The sequence below is a fragment of the Scyliorhinus torazame genome, chromosome 16 (assembly GCF_047496885.1).
Source record: "Scyliorhinus torazame isolate Kashiwa2021f chromosome 16, sScyTor2.1, whole genome shotgun sequence".
NCBI lineage: Eukaryota > Metazoa > Chordata > Chondrichthyes > Carcharhiniformes > Scyliorhinidae > Scyliorhinus > Scyliorhinus torazame.
This window is the reverse complement of record NC_092722.1, coordinates 66,419,364-66,439,035: the sequence shown is the minus strand read 5'-3', so window position 1 is coordinate 66,439,035 and position 19,672 is coordinate 66,419,364. Positions and strand designations below refer to the sequence as shown.

The 19,672-nt window shown below is 46.2% G+C and overlaps 1 protein-coding gene across 1 annotated transcript; it reads right to left on the bottom strand.

Moving 5' to 3' along the window:
• Positions 1-4,210: 4,210 nt before the first annotated feature.
• LOC140392857 (complement C1q subcomponent subunit C-like) lies at positions 4,211-15,642 on the bottom strand. Its single transcript, XM_072478596.1, has 3 exons — positions 15,491-15,642; positions 9,879-10,063; positions 4,211-7,092 (listed from the first exon to the last, which is right to left on the bottom strand). Exons 2-3 carry the CDS (start codon positions 10,045-10,047, stop codon positions 6,539-6,541), a joined length of 723 nt encoding a protein of 240 aa, XP_072334697.1. The 5' UTR covers positions 10,048-10,063; positions 15,491-15,642; the 3' UTR covers positions 4,211-6,538.
• Between the last annotated feature and the right edge of the window lie 4,030 nt (positions 15,643-19,672).

Sequence of the window (19,672 nt, the reverse complement as noted above, 5' to 3'; positions counted from 1 at the left end):
GATGACCATGGCTGAGGGCCTCGACATCATGTCCCAGTCGCGGTGTGACATGTCCCAGACACAGGTGGATATTGCTGAGACAGTGGAGAGTATAGCCCAGTCACTGAGGTGCATCACTGAGGGCTTTGACATCATGCTGCAGACAATGGGGAGCCACCAGGACTGGCAGAGACAGATGTAAGAAGCCAAGTGGATGATGGGGATCCTGTAGATGTAGTATATCTGGATTTACGGAAGGTTTTGATAAAGTGTCGCACAATAGGTTAATACACAAGGTTAGATCACATGGGGTTCGGGGTAATTTATTGGCTTGGATAGAAGACTGGTTGACGGACAGAAGACAGTGAGTCGAGATAAATAGGTATTTTTCTGGATGACAAGATGTAACTAGTAGGGGTCCTTCCGCCCGAACTATTTACAATCTATATTAACAACTTGGATACAGGGATAGAAGGTTCTATAGGCCAATTTTCAGATGACACAAAAATAGGTGGGACAGTACCTATTCCTCTTACTGAGGAAAGAAGAACCTTACAAATGGATATTGACAGGTTAGATGAGTAGGCAAAAATGTGGCAAATGGAGTTTAATGAGGTTAAGTGCGAGGTCATCTATTTTGGTTGGAAAAATGGAAAGGCAACTTATTTCCTAAATGGAGAGAGACTTTGGGGTTCACCGGTGCAGAGGGATCTGAATGTCCTCGTGCATCAATTGCAGAAATCTAGCAAACAGGTACAGCAGGTAATAAAGAAAGCGATTGGAATGTAGGCATTAATAGAAAAAGGAATAGAGTATAAAGGTGTTGTATAGAGTGTTGTTCCTGTACAAGGAATTGGTGAGACCGCACCTGGAGTATTGTGCACAGTTTTGGTCTCCTTATTTGAGGAAAGATCTCGTGGCATTAGAGGCAGTTCAGAGGAGGTTCACTAGATTGATTCCAGAGATGAGGGGTTGGATTCTCCGCCCCCCCGACACCGGAATCGTGTTCGGCAACGCGGCGGAGAATCCAGTTTCCCGCATGAAATCAGGACCGGTGCCAGAGTGGACAACGAGCTCAGGTGGCTAAAAAGTCTGGGGATTATTCATCCTGTGCAGGTCCGGGGATTGGGCAACGCCTGTAGTCCCTGTGCTGAAGCCAGAAAAAAACATCTGCCTGTGTGGAAATTACAAATTGACGGTGAACAAGGCCTCTCATTTGGATGGATACCCAATGCCGTGCATGGAGGATTTCTATGAAAAGTTGGGTGCGCACTACTCCTTCTCCAAATTAGACATAAGCCACGCCTATCAACAGTTGGAGCTGGATGTAGCATCCAGGAGATATGTGACCATCAATACCCACAGGGATCGGTATGAATTCACCAGGCTTCCATTCGGTGTATCGTCCGCTTGTGCGATCTTCCAGCTGATTACAGAAACTCCTCCAAGGACTTCCAAGTGTGACAGTTTACTTGGAATATATTCTGATCACTGGAGCCACCGAAAAGGAACATCTGGATAATTTAGCGGAAGTTCTCCACCAGTGTCTGAGTCAGGCATCCATCTAAAAAGGAACAACTGCATTTTTCACACGAAGAGGTCACATTCCGGGTTGACAAGGATGGCTTGCACCCAATGGAGGAGAATGTACGGGCCATCAAACAGGCTCCGCGCCTGAGAATACATCCCAACTATGGTTGTTCGCTGGACTTGTAAATTATTACCGCAAATTTATCCCAAACATGGCAATCATCCAGGCACTGCTGCATGCAGCCCTGAAACAAAATCAGGACTGGGTATGGAGAGCGCCACAAAAAGGGGTGTTTGCCAAGTTGAAGCGGCAACTATCGTTCTTAAGGCTGCTGATGCACTACAATCTTTCCAGGCCACTCCGGATCACTTGTGATGCCGCCCCATAAGGCATCGAGGTGGTGTTGTTCCACCAGATGGAAGACTGGATGGAGAGACCAATAGCCTAGGTATCAAGGACAGTGGCCGATGCAGAGCATAGGTATACTCAGATCGAAAAGGAAAGGCTGGTCATAATCTTAGCAATCAAAAAGTTCCACCAGTACATTTCTGAGTGGCACTTTGCAATCATTTGTTTTCCAATTAAGGGGCAATTTAGCATGGCCAATTCACCTACTGTGCACATCTTTTGGTTGTGGGGGCGAGATCCATGCAGACACCGGGAGAATGTGCAAACTCCACACGGACAGTGACCTAGGGACGGGATTGAACCCAGGTCCTTGGCATCGTGAGGGAGCTGTGTTAACCACTAGGCCACCATGCCGCCCAACACTTTCAATCATAACAGACCACAAACTGTTGCTCGGCCTGTTCAAATAAAACAAGACAATCCCATCGATAGTGTTGGCCAGGATACAGTAATGGGCTCTATTATTGGCAGCATATAAGTATGTGTTCAAGTACCGCCCGGGCGCACAAAGCAGGCATGCGGATGCTCGAGCCGACTCCCATTGTCGACATGCTCCTCCGTCCCTACCAATAGGAGACAAAGCCATGTTGGTGCTGAATTTTATGTGCACTTTGCCGGTCACAGCATCAAGATCCGGGTGTGGATATAAGAGGACCCTACCTTGGTGAAGTTACGCTACATCATCCTGCATAGGGGACTGCAGGATAGGATGGGGGAACTGCAGGGTTCTGCGAGGAAGCAACAAGAGCTTTGCGTGGAGGACAGCATTCTCCTGTGGGGAGCCCTTGTTCTGGTCCCGAGCCAAGGCAGAAAGTTATATTGCAGGACCTGCACAATGGCATCCGAGAGTGTCCAAAATCAAGATGCTCGCCAGAAACTACATATGGTGACCGGGGCTGGATGGCGGCATCGAGAGGTTGGTACAGCAATGCACCGCATGTCAAAAAGCTCTCACCAGCAGCGTCCCTTCATCCCTGGGGGCAGGAAGGCCGGCGTAGGGTACGGCTGCACGCCGATTTCCCCAGACCTTTCCAAGGGTCAAAGTTTGCGACGCACTGATGCCCACTCAAAATGGTTGGACGTTTACCGAATGCCATCCACCACTTCAAGCACTACTGTTTAGAAGTTGTGCCATTCGTTTAGTATCCATGGCATCCCAGAGGTGCTCATTACTGATAACGGCACCCCTTTTGCTCGCGAGGAATTCTCACACTTCATGAAGTCAAACAGGGTGAAACACATTCGGACCGCCCTGTACTACACCACTTCAAAGGACCTGGCTGATTGGGCAGTGCAAACATTTAAGAGGGGCATGAAAAAAAGCCATGGGATCCACGGAGAAAAAGTTGGCATGGTTCCTATTCAGCTATCATACCACGCCACATATAACAACCTGAATGGCCGGCGAAGCAGCTAATGGCCCAAAGTCTGAGGACCTGCCTTTGCCTGACATTACCTAATGCTGGCGAAAGCTGGAGAGAAAACAGGATCTCCAGAAACAGTACCATAGCCCACAAAGGCAGGACAGAGGTTCAAACCAGGGTGCATGGTATATGTTTGGTATTTTGGAGAGAGCGTCCTGTGGGCCCCAGGGACTGTAGTGGAGAAGGCTGGACCAGTTTCTTATATGGTAAAAACCGAGGAGCGGACAGTACAAAAAGACATGGACCACCTTAAAGGCAGGGAACCCGCACCAGAACCGGCCTCACCAGAGGAGTCAGCTCATCGTCCAGTCTGCCCGTCACCCAGGAGCCATGGAGCAACACCCCTCAAGGGCCAGAACGCAGAGATGCACAAGAGGGATGATTCAGGGTCAGGCGTGGAGGAGGAGCCTCCATAGACCCGGGCGACAGTTTAACCAAGGAGAGATCGGCAACAGAATCCCCCAAATGATCTGTGGGGAAGCGACGCTCCCCGACGCGTTATTCACTGCCCTGACCCAGCTCCGCAACCGCTGAAAGCGCAGCCACGGGCGAAGTGAAGAAGGAGGCCTCCTCCACTCGCTACAACAGAGGGGCGTGCGGATTGCATGGGAGAAGGATGTAATAACCCCCACGAGCTCCCCCGATGAGGGGCAGAGGCCTAATAGCAGGGCTTATTAAATCAGACTGATAAAAGGCAGCCAGGATGGGAACCGGGATCTTCGGATGGCTCCAGCTGGCTCTGGATGTACTGCCCGCCCCTTTGCAGCCTTGCATGTCATTGATTAAATAAATCTTTATGTTTGGACCGTCTTCGGACTCCTGTGATTATAACAGTTGGAAACAGAATTATCAGACAATGAAGACGATGAACAATCCAAAACATATTTATTGAATATTTTCTTGAATAATTTGCTTGCGAGTCCATGTACATTTTAATGCAGAAACAGGCGATGATTATAAGCATTGGAAGTACAATAGTCAACAATTGATTATTTATCTTCTGACTGTTTTTCACAATATTTTCGCAATAATCTCTGGTGCGGCGTGCCCCCGCCGGCAGTGAGATCCTGCATCCCGGCAGCCGGCCAATGGGGTTTCCCATTGTGGGCACCCCCACGCCGTCAGGAAATCCACAGGCGTGAGCGCACTGCCGGCTAAACGGAGGATCCCGCCAATAGAGAATCCAGGCCTTGAGCTAAGGACCAAATGCTGGAACATGGGATTAGACTGATATGTGACCAGATGTGTGACCTCTTTCACAGCCATAATCTTTTGATGATTCTGTTTTATTCTATGTAGTAGAGTGAGAATTACTGTAAACGCAGGGAAAAGTCCCAAGTGGGGAGACCAGGGGCGTGATCTAGCATCCCCTTTAGCCATGGGCTCAAATCCCATAATGGCCGCTAATTCTTGTCAGTTTGAGATCTTCCCCGCCTGTGATGTGACCAGGTTCATGTCCAGAAATGGTGTGAACCTGATTTCCATACATTTTAATCAATTAGCATTAGATTACTGAACTTGATGCCGTATCATCCACCCAAGTCCGTTCTTCCTCAACCCCATGCCTACTCCCCGGTGGCGTGACGTTATGGCAGCGCGAATCACGGCTTGTTTTCAAAAGCAAACCAATCATTATGAACACGCCAGTAATGCGGAGGTGCATGTGGCCCCTGGGGGTTGAGGGACAAGGCTGGGCATTGACCCTGGCACCCTGGCATTGCCTGCTGGCACTGGGGCGCCCCAATCTCAGAATCCCCACGCTGCCAGTGTTTAGACCCCGCCCCTCCAGCTGGCTGTGTGAACCTCGCCAACACTCTGAAATTTCACAGGGTGCCTTTTAATTGGCTGAGAAAAGACAGCTGTAAAGGTTTTACACAGATCCAACATTCTGTGAACGTTCGGGACAGTTCCGCCGCAGGTGTTTGCGGCAAGTTTACCGATGTTGGAATCCATGTTGGAATTTGTACCTCAGCATTAGCAAACAGCTCATCAATTTATATATTTTACAAAATGCACCAACAGCTGCAAATTATAGTTAGTACATTCATTGAACCAAGTTTTAGAATGCACTAAGGTGGCAAGATTTGAAATAAACCTGCTCCTCAGAGTCTACAACAAAGTCTTCAGTGTGAGCTAAAGATGTGTTTGTCTGAGGATAGACATCAATGTGTGAATAACATATGATGTTTGGTGAATACGAATGGCAGATTCAGTGCTGAAAAATTGCAGACACAGTTGGGGTTTGTGACTGATTAATGACGGATTACTGGGCAGAATTTTCCAGGTTTTTTTGGACTCTGCCACCTCAGGTGGGAAAAGGCGAATGCTTTTGGTTGGCGCCACTGGCAGCTTCTCCCGCCCTGGAGGCAGATCCCATTGTATCATAGTGGAGTTCTGAATGAAATCGTGGGGGAGGGGGTGTATTGTCTAATAGGGTGGATAAGAGAACGGGAAAGCCCGCTAATTGGATAATAATGTATGGTAATAGAATTCCCGACCTGTCACGATAGGGACCCCATTACGTAATTGATGGGAGAGGCAGGGGCAATCAGTATGGGAAATCCCCATGGCGTTTGGGGTCTCCTGCTGGATTCGCCGTCCACTTCGGCGTTGCTGCCGCTGAAAATGGGGGCGAGAATTCCCCACCAGGCGTGTCTCATGGGTAATCAGTGTTTTTGATATGGGTGGCATTTATATAATTCCAGGTTAAGTCAATGGGAATGAAAATCACACCAACAAACAGCCATCTGAGTGGGACCCAGATTCCGAAGCAGCGGGAGGAGGGCAAAGGTCTGTCACATCATATTGCAGGTAAAACTCAAATGTCTGAATAGGAATAGGGTTAGATCTGGCAAAGTGACCCTAAAGCATCGAATATGATTTGTTGAATCATAGTCTGTGGAGCTGTGTGGGAGTAATGCTGACATTCCCTCCCTGGGCTAGACCCATCACTTACACCAATAAAGTGAGTTCAACCTTGCTGAAGTCAATGATGGATGCAGTCAGCACAATTAACAGTGCTCCAAAACAACCCAACATTGAACATCAGAAATACGTTTCAGTGTGACTCATGTCAGGCATTAAAATACATATCGTGAATGTGCGAAGGAAGCTGATATTATTTGTCTCAGTTTTAATAGGCAAATGATAGACTCACAATAAAGATATTGAACATTCAGCTAAAAACTTTAAACTCTTAATCTGGAAAGATAAGAAATCCGCTGAAGACACTATCATGATCTTCTTTCCCCATCATGGCATTGTAATCTGTTGGTTCAAGCCATACCCTATCATTAGCCTGTAAGTGGAGCACGGTCCCTCCAGAACTGACCTGATCAAAAGTACCATGATTACAGAAGCCAACTTTCTTTATATCATTCAAGTTGAGGTTAATGCATAAGTTGTTATCTGATGTTGCATGATACACAAAGTAATAAAAACCGGTTATGTTACAGGTGAACACACCTGTATTGCTGTCGTAGTGGTTTTGGTCATTGGATATAATTTTGCTAAACCTGATGCAAGCGTCCCGTGGTGGGTACTCAAAACCCCCTCTCTTTGCAGAAAAGGCAGATTTCAATGTGCTCTTGTGGTCTCCTGATCTCCCTATTTCACCTTTGACTCCCGGGTTGCCTGGTTCTCCGATTTCGCCCGCCGGCCCCCGACGTCCTCTTTTCCCAGTCGGGCCTGGGAATCCTCGATCCCCTTTCTCACCTCCGTGACCCTGAGAGACAGCGAAGCCAGGGAGCCCTGTCAATAAGCACAAGTGTTAACGCTGAAAAGCAAAACCCACCCTGTGACACACTTGGAGATGTTCCTGTGATTAGACAAACTATTACTTAAATCAATGTGCTGCAGGTACGTGTTGGTGGCAATCCCCAACCTGGGTGAATGAAATGAAAAATTAAAAATTAAAATCGCCTATTGTCACAAGTAGGCTTCAAATGAAGTTACTGTGAAAAGCCTCTAGTCACCACATTCTGGCGCCTGTTCGGGGAGGCTGGCCTGCCTTGGTCTGCTTTAAAAGCCAGCCATTTAGCCCAGTGTGCTAAACCAGCCCCTGGGAATGGGAAAGTTAGTGGCAGAAAGGACATCAGGCTGTAGTGCCACCCAACAAATCAAAAACAAAACAGGAGATGCATGCTAAGGGTGACCAGCCAACATTGTGGTGACCCCATGTAACATGGGAAAAGCTGAGCGAGGAAGGAAAGGGAAAAGTGGACAGAACAGGAAAGTGGAACTGATTGGAACGTTTTTTTAAAGGCAGTGCAAATGATTCAGAGCCATGAGATTGTCTGGGGTTCAGGGGCACATGTTGAAGACCAGCAGCGGTCCTGTCAGACCAGAGACTGCCCCCAATCAGGGCACCCTGACTACTGTGTTTATTACCTGTCGACAATTGCACAAAGGTCTGCCAATCAGCTGGCAGATAGGAAGCTGGTGAACTTACTGACTCCTGAACTAAGTCATCTCTCAGGGTTGTGAGTTTGTGGTTGTGGTGAGGTAATTATGTGAATTTGACGGACACTATAACATCGTAGGAATATTTTAAAATAATGCATTTGACTATTCCTGATATAGATAGAATTATCTTTTTTTTTCTTTTTATAAATTTAGAGTGCCCAATTAATTTTTTCCAATTTAGCGTGGCCAATCCAACTACCCTGCACATTTTTGGGTTGTGGGGGTGAAACCTACGCAAACACTGGGAGAATGTGCAAACTCCACATGGACAGTGACCCAGAGCCGGGATCGGACCTGGGACCTCGGCGCCGTGAGGCAGCAGTGCTAACCACTGCACTACCGTGCTGCCCCCGATATTGGTAAAATTATCTGACAGGCGTTTGTAATGCACATACCCAGGAAGTCTTCACCAGCTAGGATGAGATTAGAGTTTGGGGGAATCACAGCATTGAGTGAAGAACAAGGCTACCTCAATCAGAGACATGTCACTGTTTGGAATAAGCGATTGTATAAGTGAGGCTGGCACTGTTGAGCAACATTTCTCAATGTTGCTCTATCAGCGTAATGACAGCAGATTCAATACCTTGCATTCAATGACCCAGTTGAGGTTATTTTATAATTGCAGGGACGTGGGTATCTTTGGCAAGGCTGGCATTTATTGCCTGAAATTCTTAACGGAATGGTTTGTTAGGCCAATTTAATGAGAAGTTAAGAACCAACGACATCAATTCGGAACTGGCATCACATGTGGACCCTATGGGAGAAGGACAGCAGGTATCTTTCATTGCAGGAATATGAGTGAATCAGTTTGGTTGTTGATGATAATCTACCAGGTTATGGACATGGGTGAGGCTGTATCATACTGGTAATGTAACTGGACCAGTAACCCATGCACTAATGCTTTGGAGACATAAGTTCAAATTCCCGCATGTCATCTGGAGGAATTTATATTCAATTAATTAATAAATCTGGAATTTAAAAAATAGTTTTATGGATCTACTGGCTTGCTATAAAAGCCCACCTGGTTTATTAATGCCTTTGAGAAAGGAAATCTGCCGTCATCACCTGATCTGGCCTACATCTGATTTCAAACCAACAGCAATGTTGTTGGCTCTTTATTGCCCTCTAAAATGGTCTAACGGGTCACTCAGTTGTAGGTGGCTCACCACCGCCTGCACAAGGGCAATTAGGGATGCACAAAAATTGCTGGCCTTGTCATTGTCACTCACAGTCCAAGAATGAATAATAAAAGGATCCTTTCCTGCTGCCTGTATCCAGGGACAAGGCAGGATTAATGACATTTAATTATCTCAGTGGATATAAGTGTCAGTAAGGGAATATCTCAGACCAGGCAAGGTGTGGGGGTGCAGTGGTGAGGGTGAGGGAGTTGAACGAGGCAGCTTGAAAAGCCAGTCGGGGGAGAGCCACGCAGCAAGCTGAAAGAATCAATGACAGGAGGTGTTGGTACCTTTATAAACAAACAGTTCCATTGTGGCAACCTTTTGTCTTCCCAAAGAACAGCTCAGGCTGGGCCTGGGCACCTCTGTCGAGCCTGGATTGACCTGGGACCGACGTGGGCTCAGGTCACCCTGAGTAAAGGAAGTGGGAGCAGCAGTGAGTCTACGAATGGTGTTTTCCTGCCAGCCAGTCCCCATCCTCACACCAATCCCAGACTGAGCTCCGGAGCCAAAGTTCCAGCATTTCAGGATCAAACCAATCCGCCAGACCTGACCAATCCCACCCCACACCCTTTAACCTGGAATTCTATCAAGGTTCTGAGGACATTTGAGATATGTTGAATCACTAAACTGAAAGACATTGATCCATATTAGAAAGAGGAAGGTACAGAGCTATTATTGAAGTGTGGGAATGATTTTCAGCCACACTAGCAAAGTGTTGCCAGGTAAAAGGGCCTCCTTCAGCGTCATAAACCTTAATAGTTTGCCCATCACTCTGGTTCTCTCTGAAAAAGTGAGAGGATTCTGTTGTATATGTAAGAGCAGGGGATTTGGTGTTTGATCTTAATTGTGAGCATTACATGGATAAGCTTCATTGTGCTTCTGCGTGTTTACCCCGTTCTCCTTTCGCTCCTTTACTGCCATCTCTGCCATCTTTGCCGGATTTCCCGGGTAATCCGTGACAACCGGGTATCCCAGGGATTCCAGAATTTGTATCGAGACCTTGGATCAATGAGCTGAGCGTCGACAACAGCAAGAGCAGAGAAATGTGACTGACATCCATGGTGTGGCTATAAAACCTGAATAGGTGCAGGGAGAACAGACAAGAAAACATGGAGATCTATACAGCTGAAAGAAACATACACTACACGATGGAAAAACAATACATTCGGCAGCATTATATTAAGCAGCACTGCCTCATTTTAAAGAATTAAATATTTTATTTTTATCCGCTGTGCATAAAAGGACTGAGATTCGGAACTGAAATTCTCTCCATCATTTGTGTGTGTGTTGCTCCTTCTGGTGGTCAATATGTGACTGTGCTTTTGCTGCAAATTTAGCTGAAGGCATTTAACTAACTGAGGGCCATGGACCTGGGCCCTGTTTTTTAAGGAGTTATGGCCGGGATTCTCCCGCGTGTTGACGCCGGCGTAAACACCGGAGTGGTGTACGTCGGCGTCAACGGGCCTCCTGGCCCAGCAATTCAGCGGCCGTCAGGGGGCCAGCACAGTGCCGGAGTGCTATGTGCTGCACCGGCAGCGAAAGGCGGCCCTGCACGGGTGGCGCAGGTCCGCGCACGCGCGGGCCCGCGTCTCCGTGCCTGTGCATGCGCGTGGTTGCCGTCTCCGCGCCAGTGCCTTGCAACATTGCGGAAACCTACATCTGGCCCGCGCGGAAGGATGTAGAGCCCCTCCAGATTGCGGGGGCCCGCAGATCGGAATCCCCTGATCGCGGGCCTTGATCCCGTGGAGGCCCCCCCAGGAAGTCAAATCCCCCCGCCGCCCCCCCACCAGGACGCCCACCGCGGCCACGGGTCCGAGCTCCCGCCGGATAGTACCAGGTTGGAACCACGCCGGCGGGACGCGGCGGAACTCGGCAGGAGTTCGGCCCATCGAGCGCGGACAATCGCCGTGGGGGCCTATTTCAGTGGCCCCCGACCGGTGTCGTGGCGACTGCGTGGGCACGATTCGCGCCGATTCTCCAGTCACCGACCCGCCGCGGGCTCGGAGAATCCCACCCCATATGTTTGAGGCAGTTACTGGAACTCTGGGCCAAAATCCCAATGGTACAGGTTCCCAGGAGGGTGAACTAGTGTTAAATATAGAGCGCATTTCAAATTTTGCCGACCTGTTTCCTGCTCATCAGCCTCACAACCAGCCTGACAGACATTCAAATAGACAGCCTGCAGAGAGTGTGATGGATATTGTGACTGACAGTGTGGCAGACAGTCTGACAGACACTCAGATAGACAGTCTGATTGATATTCCGATTGAAATCTAATTGACATGCTGATTGACAGTCTGACATACATTTAGATTAACAGTCTGAAAGTCATGTTCGCTGAGAGTCCAGCAGAGTTTAGAGTCCCTACAGCGCAGAAGGAGGCCATTCAGCCCATCGAGTCTGCATCAACCCTCTGAGAGAGCCCATTACCCCGCCCTATCCCTTCAGAATGAAAGATGAGTCAGCCACAGAAACCAAGGGAACAGGTGCTAACAGCCATAGAAACCAAGGGAAAGAGTTCCAGTAAAGCTCAACACAAACTGGAGGAACAACATCTCATCTTCCGGTAAGGCCCTCTACAACCTTCCGGTCTCAACATTGAATTCAACAACTTCAGATGATTAGCTCTACCTCACCTCGACCCCTTTGTTTTCATCCCATTTCATTTTAACTGTCTTTTACCATTTCTTTCTTGTCTTTCTTTATATATATTTAACCCCCCCCCCCCCCTATCTTAGCCCCCTTTCCTTACCTTTTCTCCCCTTTGCTTCCCCCTCCCCCCACATCTACATCTGTCACAGTTCATCCTCTGATGTTAGTTTCCCTGCTGTTTGGCCTTTCACACCTTTCGTTCTCCCTGGGGACTGCCATTAGCACTCTGTTCCCTTGGTTTCTGTGGCCAATAGCACCCAGTTTCCCTGGGATTCTGTGGCTATGACTCATCTTTCATTCTCACTCCACAGTATAAATATTTCCCACTTTCTCTGTCTTATAGCTTTGACAAAGGGTCATCTGGACTTGAAACGTTAGCTCTTTTCTCTCCCTACGGATGCTGCCAGACCTGCTGAGATTTTCCAGCATTTTCTCTTTGGTTTCAGATTCTAGCATTCGCAGTGATTTGCTTTTATTTATTTGGACAGAAAGACAAAGGGAATGTAAATGGGGTGATTAAGACTAAGAAGGATGCTGATAGTGGCACATAAAGAGATTAGATTGATGGTGGGGGGGGCAATGGTGAGGGAAAAACAGATCAATGGAAGAAATTGAAATGAATTGACAGAAATAAAAATGGGGTGAAGGTCGAGGAGGGAGTTCACATTCTGAAGTTGTTGAACTCAATGTTAAGTCAGGAAGGCTGTTCGGTGCCGAATCAGAAGATGAGGTGCTGTTCCTTCAGTTTGCGTTGGGCTTCACTGGAAGAATTCAGCAGGCCAAGGACGGACATGTGGACATGAGAGCAGGACGGTGAGTTGAAATAGTAAGCGACAGGAATCTCTGGGCTCTGTTTGCGGATGGACCGAAGGTGCTTTGCAAAGTGGTCACTCAGTCTGCATTTAGTCTCTCCAATGTAGAGTCAACCACACTGGGAGCTGCAAATGCAATAGGTCAGATTGAAGGAGGTGCACGTGAAGTATTGTCTCACTTGAAAAGAGTGTTTAGGCCCTGGGATGGTGAGCAGGGAGAGGTAAAGGGGCAGGTGTTACACCTTCTACGGTTGCATGGAAAGGTGCTGTGGGAAGAGGGTGAGGTGTTGGGGGTGATGGTGGAGTGGACCAGGGCATCTCTGAGGGAATGGTCCCTGTGGAATGCTGACAGGGGGAGTCAGGGGAAGATGCACTTGGTCGTGACATCATGCTGGAGTTGGCGGAACTGGTGGAGGAAGATTCTTTGAATGCGGAGGCTGATGGGGTGAAAAGTGAGGACAAGGGGGACCCTATCCTGGTTCTGGGAGTGAGGGGAAGGGATGGGAGCAGAGATGCGGGTGGTGGGTTGGACATGGTTGAGAGTCCTGTCAACCATAGTGGATGGGAAACCGCGATTAAGGAAGAATGAAGACGTGTAAGCAGCACCGTTTTGGAAAGTGGCATTATCGGAACAGATGCAACAGAGGCCGGGGAACCGCCTCCTAGCTGCCTCCTCTTTACCATGGATGTCCAATCCCTCCATACCTCTATTCCCCATCAGAATGGCCTGAGGGCTGTCTGCTTGTTCCTCGAATAGGCCTGAACAATCCGTATCCACCAACAATCTCCTCTGTCTGGCGGAACTTGTCCTCTCACTCAACAATTTCTCCTTTAACATGTCTCGTTTCCTCCAAACCAAAGGCAGGCTATCTCATGTCATGTCCGGAGAAGGAGCGGGGGAAGGGGGGCGGCGGATGGAGGTGGACGGGGGGACGGGGGGGGGGGGGGGGGGGGGATTAGGAAATAAGATCTCTCCGGCGAGAATCGTGTTTCCCAATTCTCACAATATTTTCTGCCCGCACCACCGATCATGCGTTGGCGAGGGTGGGATCAAGATTGTGGCCAGTATGTTGTTAGGTAACAATGAAGAGAACGGTCAGACTGTGTATTGATAGGTAATAGTATAGAATACAGTCTATTAGTATGTTGCTAATTAACAGTGCAGAGTCGTCAGACTGTGTATTGAAAGGTGTCATGTGAGAGTACTTTTAAGAAATGGGTGCTTAAGAAATGTACCTTTAAGAAATGGGTGTTTATCAGTGATGTCAGAGTGTGGGTGGAGCTGGGCTGTCTGTCAGCTTTTTACTTTTGTTTTAGGCTGTTTGCTGCATGGTGTGTTTTAGTTTTGTTTTCAGTGTTGGAGCTGAAGCCAGACCAAGCAGGTGTACTGCTGTTCTCTCGGCCATCAAAAGACAATCTCCTGATCATTTGTGAATTCAGAATTATAAATGTACTTAGTACTGAATGTGAACCTAATGTGCTTCTGTTAAAAGGCGTTTCTTCTGTCTTCTAGATGTTGTTTGGAAAGTTAGTAAGGATTACTTAGTGTTGTATTCTTTGTGGGTTATATTTGAATTGATGGTTGCTAAGATATTCACTGTTTGTTTTAAAAAGGTTAACTTGAGTTCAAAGAATAAACATTTTATTTGCTTTCAAAAATACTTTTCCATTTCTGCTGTACCACACCTGTAGAGTGGGCCGTGTGCTCCCCATACCACAATCTATTAAAAGTTGTGGGTCAGGTGACTCCATGATACACTTTGGGGTTCTCTAAACCCTGGCCCATAACAAAGGTAATAGTGCAGAGTACAGTATGTTGCAAGGTAACAGTGCAGAATACAGTTGGACTGTGTATTAAAGGTAATAATGCAGAATACAGGCTGACATAATGTTTCTAGGTAACAGTGCAGGATACAATTGGACTGTGTATTAAAGGTAATAGTGTAGAGTACAATCTGACATTATGTTGCTAGGTAACACAATAGAGTACAGTCAGATTATGGATTGACAGGTAATAGCGCAGAGTACAGTATGTTGCGAGGTAACTGCAGAATACAATTGGACTGTGTATTAAAGGAAATACAGTCTGATAGAATGTTGCTAGGTAACAGTGCAGAATACAGTCGGACTGCATATTAAAGGTAATAGTGCAGAGTACCATCTGACAGTATGTTGCTAGATAACATGCAGAGTTAAGTAAAGTCGCCATAGTCCCTGATGACCATAGGCCACTTTCCCCTTTTGAGGGGGAGAGCTGACTGGGTTGTGGTTTAACCTGAGGATCACCACACCTCAGGTGAGGAGCAAGGGCCTTCGTGAATAACCTCAGCCGGTACAAGAATTGAGCCCGCACTGCTGGCCTTGTTTCTGCATCACGAACCGGGGCCGGTTTAGCTCACTTGGCCAGACAGCTGGCTTGTGAATGCAAAGTATAGGCAGGCTGCGTATCCAAGGTAATAGTACACAGTACAATCTGCGTGATCATGAGCACAGCACAGATGTATCGTATTAATCACTGGACGGTGTGAAGTCACCAATTGTCTTTTCATATGCTATTTTACTTTTAACTTCCTCAGGCTGTCTTTTAATGATGTGAAACCTATTTTAATCGATGTACGTGTTGGTGACAGATTTCAGCAAGACCCTTGTGCACTGACAGTAATAATTAAAGATTACCATCCCATTTCTTTGTGATCAGCTCTCTGCTCCTTTGCAGGAAAATTGTACCCGACTGCGCCAGAATTAAAATGTTAACTCTCTGAAGTCTACAATACCACGTTAATGTCAAGTTCTTTAACAGCAGTTTCACTTTATTCGGCAGTTTACATAAACCATTAAACATTCTCTACTTTACAACCCTCTCATGTTTCATGGCAAAGTTTCACAGGAAAGCCAGATAACTATTGTCTAGTGGTGAAGGGGTTAAGTTTCTATCAAGTTTTCAGTCATGATACATGTCAAACTGTTCATGTTATAAAGTCCATTAAAATTTCAACAGATTATTTCTGCAGAATTTTATCTAAGAGGTTACATTCTTACCTTATTGTGCCTTGAAACTTTTGAAGGAGCACGCTCAAGAGCAGACTTTAACGGAGCCTCAATGGTTTGCTCAATTCTCAATGTTCTTGGTTAACCTGAAGCTTCTGGGAGAGAGGGAGGGAGCGAGGGAAATGTGATGCAAGAGAGCTGGTGTTCATGCCAAGAGCTCTGCCTGAACTCTGTTAATGCCAACTTTCAGTTCCCTATTTTCTTCCATTTGTTATTGTTGGCGCCGATATTAGTTGTAAAAGCGCTTGTTATTTAATTTCATCCAAGGATGAAAAAAACATGACAAATTCAAGGCCAACCTATTTATTTCATCTCCTTCGTGATTTCACAGTGAAATGAAGCATATGGACAAGAAGTGGATTAACTCACAAAACACTAATATCGCCACGAACAACCTACCACAAGTTATTAAAGCGTTTGTGGAATTTGTTGTGGAGACTGAAGAAACCATGTTCTGCCTCACCACCTTTTTGAAGGGTTTAGTTAATAGTTTGGAACAGGTTGATGTAAACATTGTGGCCCTAACTGAACAATACCCAGGGCAAGAATAAACGAAAAAAGACAAAGAATATTTGCACTTTTACAACATTTCCACGGTCTCCAGACATTTGAAAGCCCTTTACTGGCAATTAAGTTTTTAAAAAAAGTATAGCTGTTGTAATGTAGGGAACGCAGCAGGTGAGTAGTGCACAGCCCGATCCCACACACAGAAATGTGACAATAATCAGAGAGCCTGGGCGGGATTCTCCGACTGACACACAAAATGGTGCCTGTTTCCCCGCGGACATGAGGCATCGATGAGTATGTCAGTCAGACTGTACAGCGCTCGCATTCTCCCAGCTCAGCCAGAAAGATCTCTTCTCAAACCCTGCTGCATTGACTGGAACTGCCAGTTTGCCGCAGTGCTGAGGGAGTGCTGCACTGTTGGAGATGCTGTCTCTCGGTTGAGATGTTTAACCAACGCCCTCTCCCTCTGTTCAGCTGTACATGAAAGATCCGACAGCACTAAAGAGCTGAGGGCTGACCTGACCAATATTTATTCCTTACCAGTATCACGAAACAACATTATCTGGTCATTATCTCACTGCTAAGATAACGTAGAACTTGCGGAGTACAAATTAATGACTGCCTTTTCTATATTACAATAATTACATTTTTAAAAGTACTTCACTGGCTCTGAAGTGCACTGGAGCACCTTGAGTTTGTGAACTGTGAGATAAAAGGATGTGTATTTCTTTCCTCGCCTCAGGTTAAACATGTTGGGACATATGTTCGTCAAAGCAATGTCCTTCAATTACCCTCTGAATAGTTTATCAAAGGTAGAGAAGAAAATAGTGATGAAAATTGGGTGGGAGGGTGAACTGATGCTTCAGTTGGATTTGGACAGGCTGAATGAGTGGGCACATGCATGGCATGTACAGTGTTCCGATAAGATATTCGAAATTTGTTAACTCTTCTTGATAATTTTCCCTGGTCCCTTGGCACTTTGATAGTACACTTTAATGATTGCACAAAACGTTCGGCCAATCTATTTGTTGCTGGATAATATGAAACCAGGTTGATATGGTGTATACCGTTCTCTTTCAAGTGTTCCTCAAACTCCTTTGAAGTAAACTACGGCCCATTATCACTGACAACCTGCTCCGCCAAATCTTGTGAATATTTTGTCTACTTTTTCAATGGTCTGCTCACTCGTCATTGACTTCATTATCGCAACTTCTTTTTTTTAAATATAAATTTAGTGTACCCAATTATTTATTTATTTTTTCCAATTAAGGGACAATTTAGCTTGGTCAATCCACCCAACCTGCACATCTTTGGGTTGTGGGGGTGAAACCCACGCAGACATGGGGAGAATGTGTAAACTCCACATAGACAGTGACCCAGGGCCGGGATTCGAACCCGGGTCCTCAGCGCCACAGTCCCAGTGCTATACACTGCGCCACATGCCGCCCTCCATTATCGCAACTTCTGGCCATTTCGAGTTAGCGTCCACAATCACGAAGAATATGTCTCCCTCCAGTGGACCAGCATAATCAATGTGTATTCTCTGTGATAGCTGTGTCAGCCATTCTCACGGATGTAATGGTGGAGTATTCCTTAGTTTTGTACCAGTTTGGCATTGCCCAACTTTCTCTTCAATTTGAGCGTCTAATCCTGGCCACCAAAAATAACTGCGTGCCAATTCCTTTATTCTCACCACGCCAGGATGTCCTTCATGCAGTTGGTCAAGGACTTTACTATGTCAGCACGGAGGAATAATCACACAGATTCCCAAAAATAGAACTCCATTCTGTAATGTCAATTCAAGTCTTCGTGTGATGTAAGGTTTGGGGTCTGGATTTTTCCTATGAGGTCGGACAGCGTTCCTTTCGGATCAAGTCCATCACCTTTCCCATACTGGAGCAGTTCTTGTGTATCTCGGAACTTGAGACGATGTCACAGGTATATTTTCCACGAGTGAGAAATAGAGGATGGTGATGAAATTATCTTCAAGGCCATGCTTGACTTATAACGGTAATCGTGATAAAAAACGTCAGCATTTGCATGCTGCCCTGACTTGTGATACTGGATATGTTAAGTGTGCGCCAACAATATCAATGACCATCTTTGTAATCTACTAGCTGCCAAAGAAGGTATACCTTTATGTGGTCCACCGATTGCAGTCAAGGGTCAAGAGGATAAAATGATGGCCATAAAGATAATGTTGGAACCTTGTTACAGCAAAAATGATGCTCTGAGCTTCATTTTTCTAGCTGAGCGTAATTCATTTCTGTGCCAGTGAGAGTTTGTGAAGCAAATACTCCCCTGAAGGCATAGTGTGTGAGACAACTGCACCAGCCCCGTAGGATAAGGCACCACAAGCTAAGTGCAACTTCTTTTCGGATTATAATGAGCCCACAGCTCTGACTTCAGTAAAGCTTCTTTCACTTCATTGTATGCATTTTCACATTCTCCTGACCAGTGCCATGCCTGTTTGACACATAGCAACGTGTGTAAAGGCTTAAATTGTGTTGCTAAATTTACTACAATAATTGATCAATCCTAAAAACGACCTTGATTGTGTCACATTTTGAGGACTTAGTGCTTCTAAGATTGCTCACATTTTCTTTGGTTCTTTGTGCAAACCTTCTTTATCGATGCTATGACCAAGGTCATTTATGGATGACTTGGAAAAAGTCGCAATTTTCCTTCTTCACTCTAAGGTTGTGGCTTTGTAACCGTTTCAGGGTAGCTTCGAAATTCTCCAAGTGTTCCTGTTGACTTGAACCGGTGATGAGTGTGTCATCTAAGTAACACTGCACTCCATTCAATCCACTTTGAATTTGATCCATGGATCTTTGAAAAAGAGCAGGTGCAGATGTTGTTCCAAAAGGAAGTCTTCTGCAATGAAACAGGCCTTTGTGCGTTACGCTGGTGCGCAGCCACATTCATCTGCAGATATGTCTGTGAAAGATCAATTTAACTGAATTTCCATCCTCCAGAACATCCAATTAATGAGTCTTCAATCAACAAACAGATGCTCTTTGAATCCACAAATTGAATGATTGTTTCCCAGTTAGGCATAATCTTTGCCAACCATGCTCTGTCGAAGAGAGCAGGAAGGTTTCCATGAACAACGTGAAGAAGCAACTTCACCAAATGCCCATTTGCTTCTACTTTCACCATAATGCATCCTTTTAATGTTTCATTACAACCTCTTCAGGTACGTCTATAGGATTATATTTGTTGGTTTTAAAGGCAATGATAAATTGCCTTTAAAGATACGCCCAAAAATGTTGTTGGTCTCCTTGCATTAACAAAATACCTAGCTTTAGCTCCTCCGGTAGCTCAGTTTCACTGTCTATGGAGTGATCTTGAGCTTCATCTTCTAATTTATAGACACAACTATATTGTTTGCTTGTGTTCTTCTTGCACTTTTTTTTGGTGTAGAAGACTTTTTATGGGCCCAACAAGCTTTGGCAATGTGGCCCTCCTCACCACAATTCTTTCATGTATTCGATTACTGCAGCATTCCCCCTCTGAGTGTCCAACCTGTGTACAATGCAGCCCTGTTCTTTGTTGTATCCATTTTGTGGCTCTGCGCTCCAGCCCCTATCTGCGAAGCTTCTCTTGTTGCAAGCTCTATAGATGTGGCTACGTCCACTGAAACTTTTAGAGCTAAATCGCTTA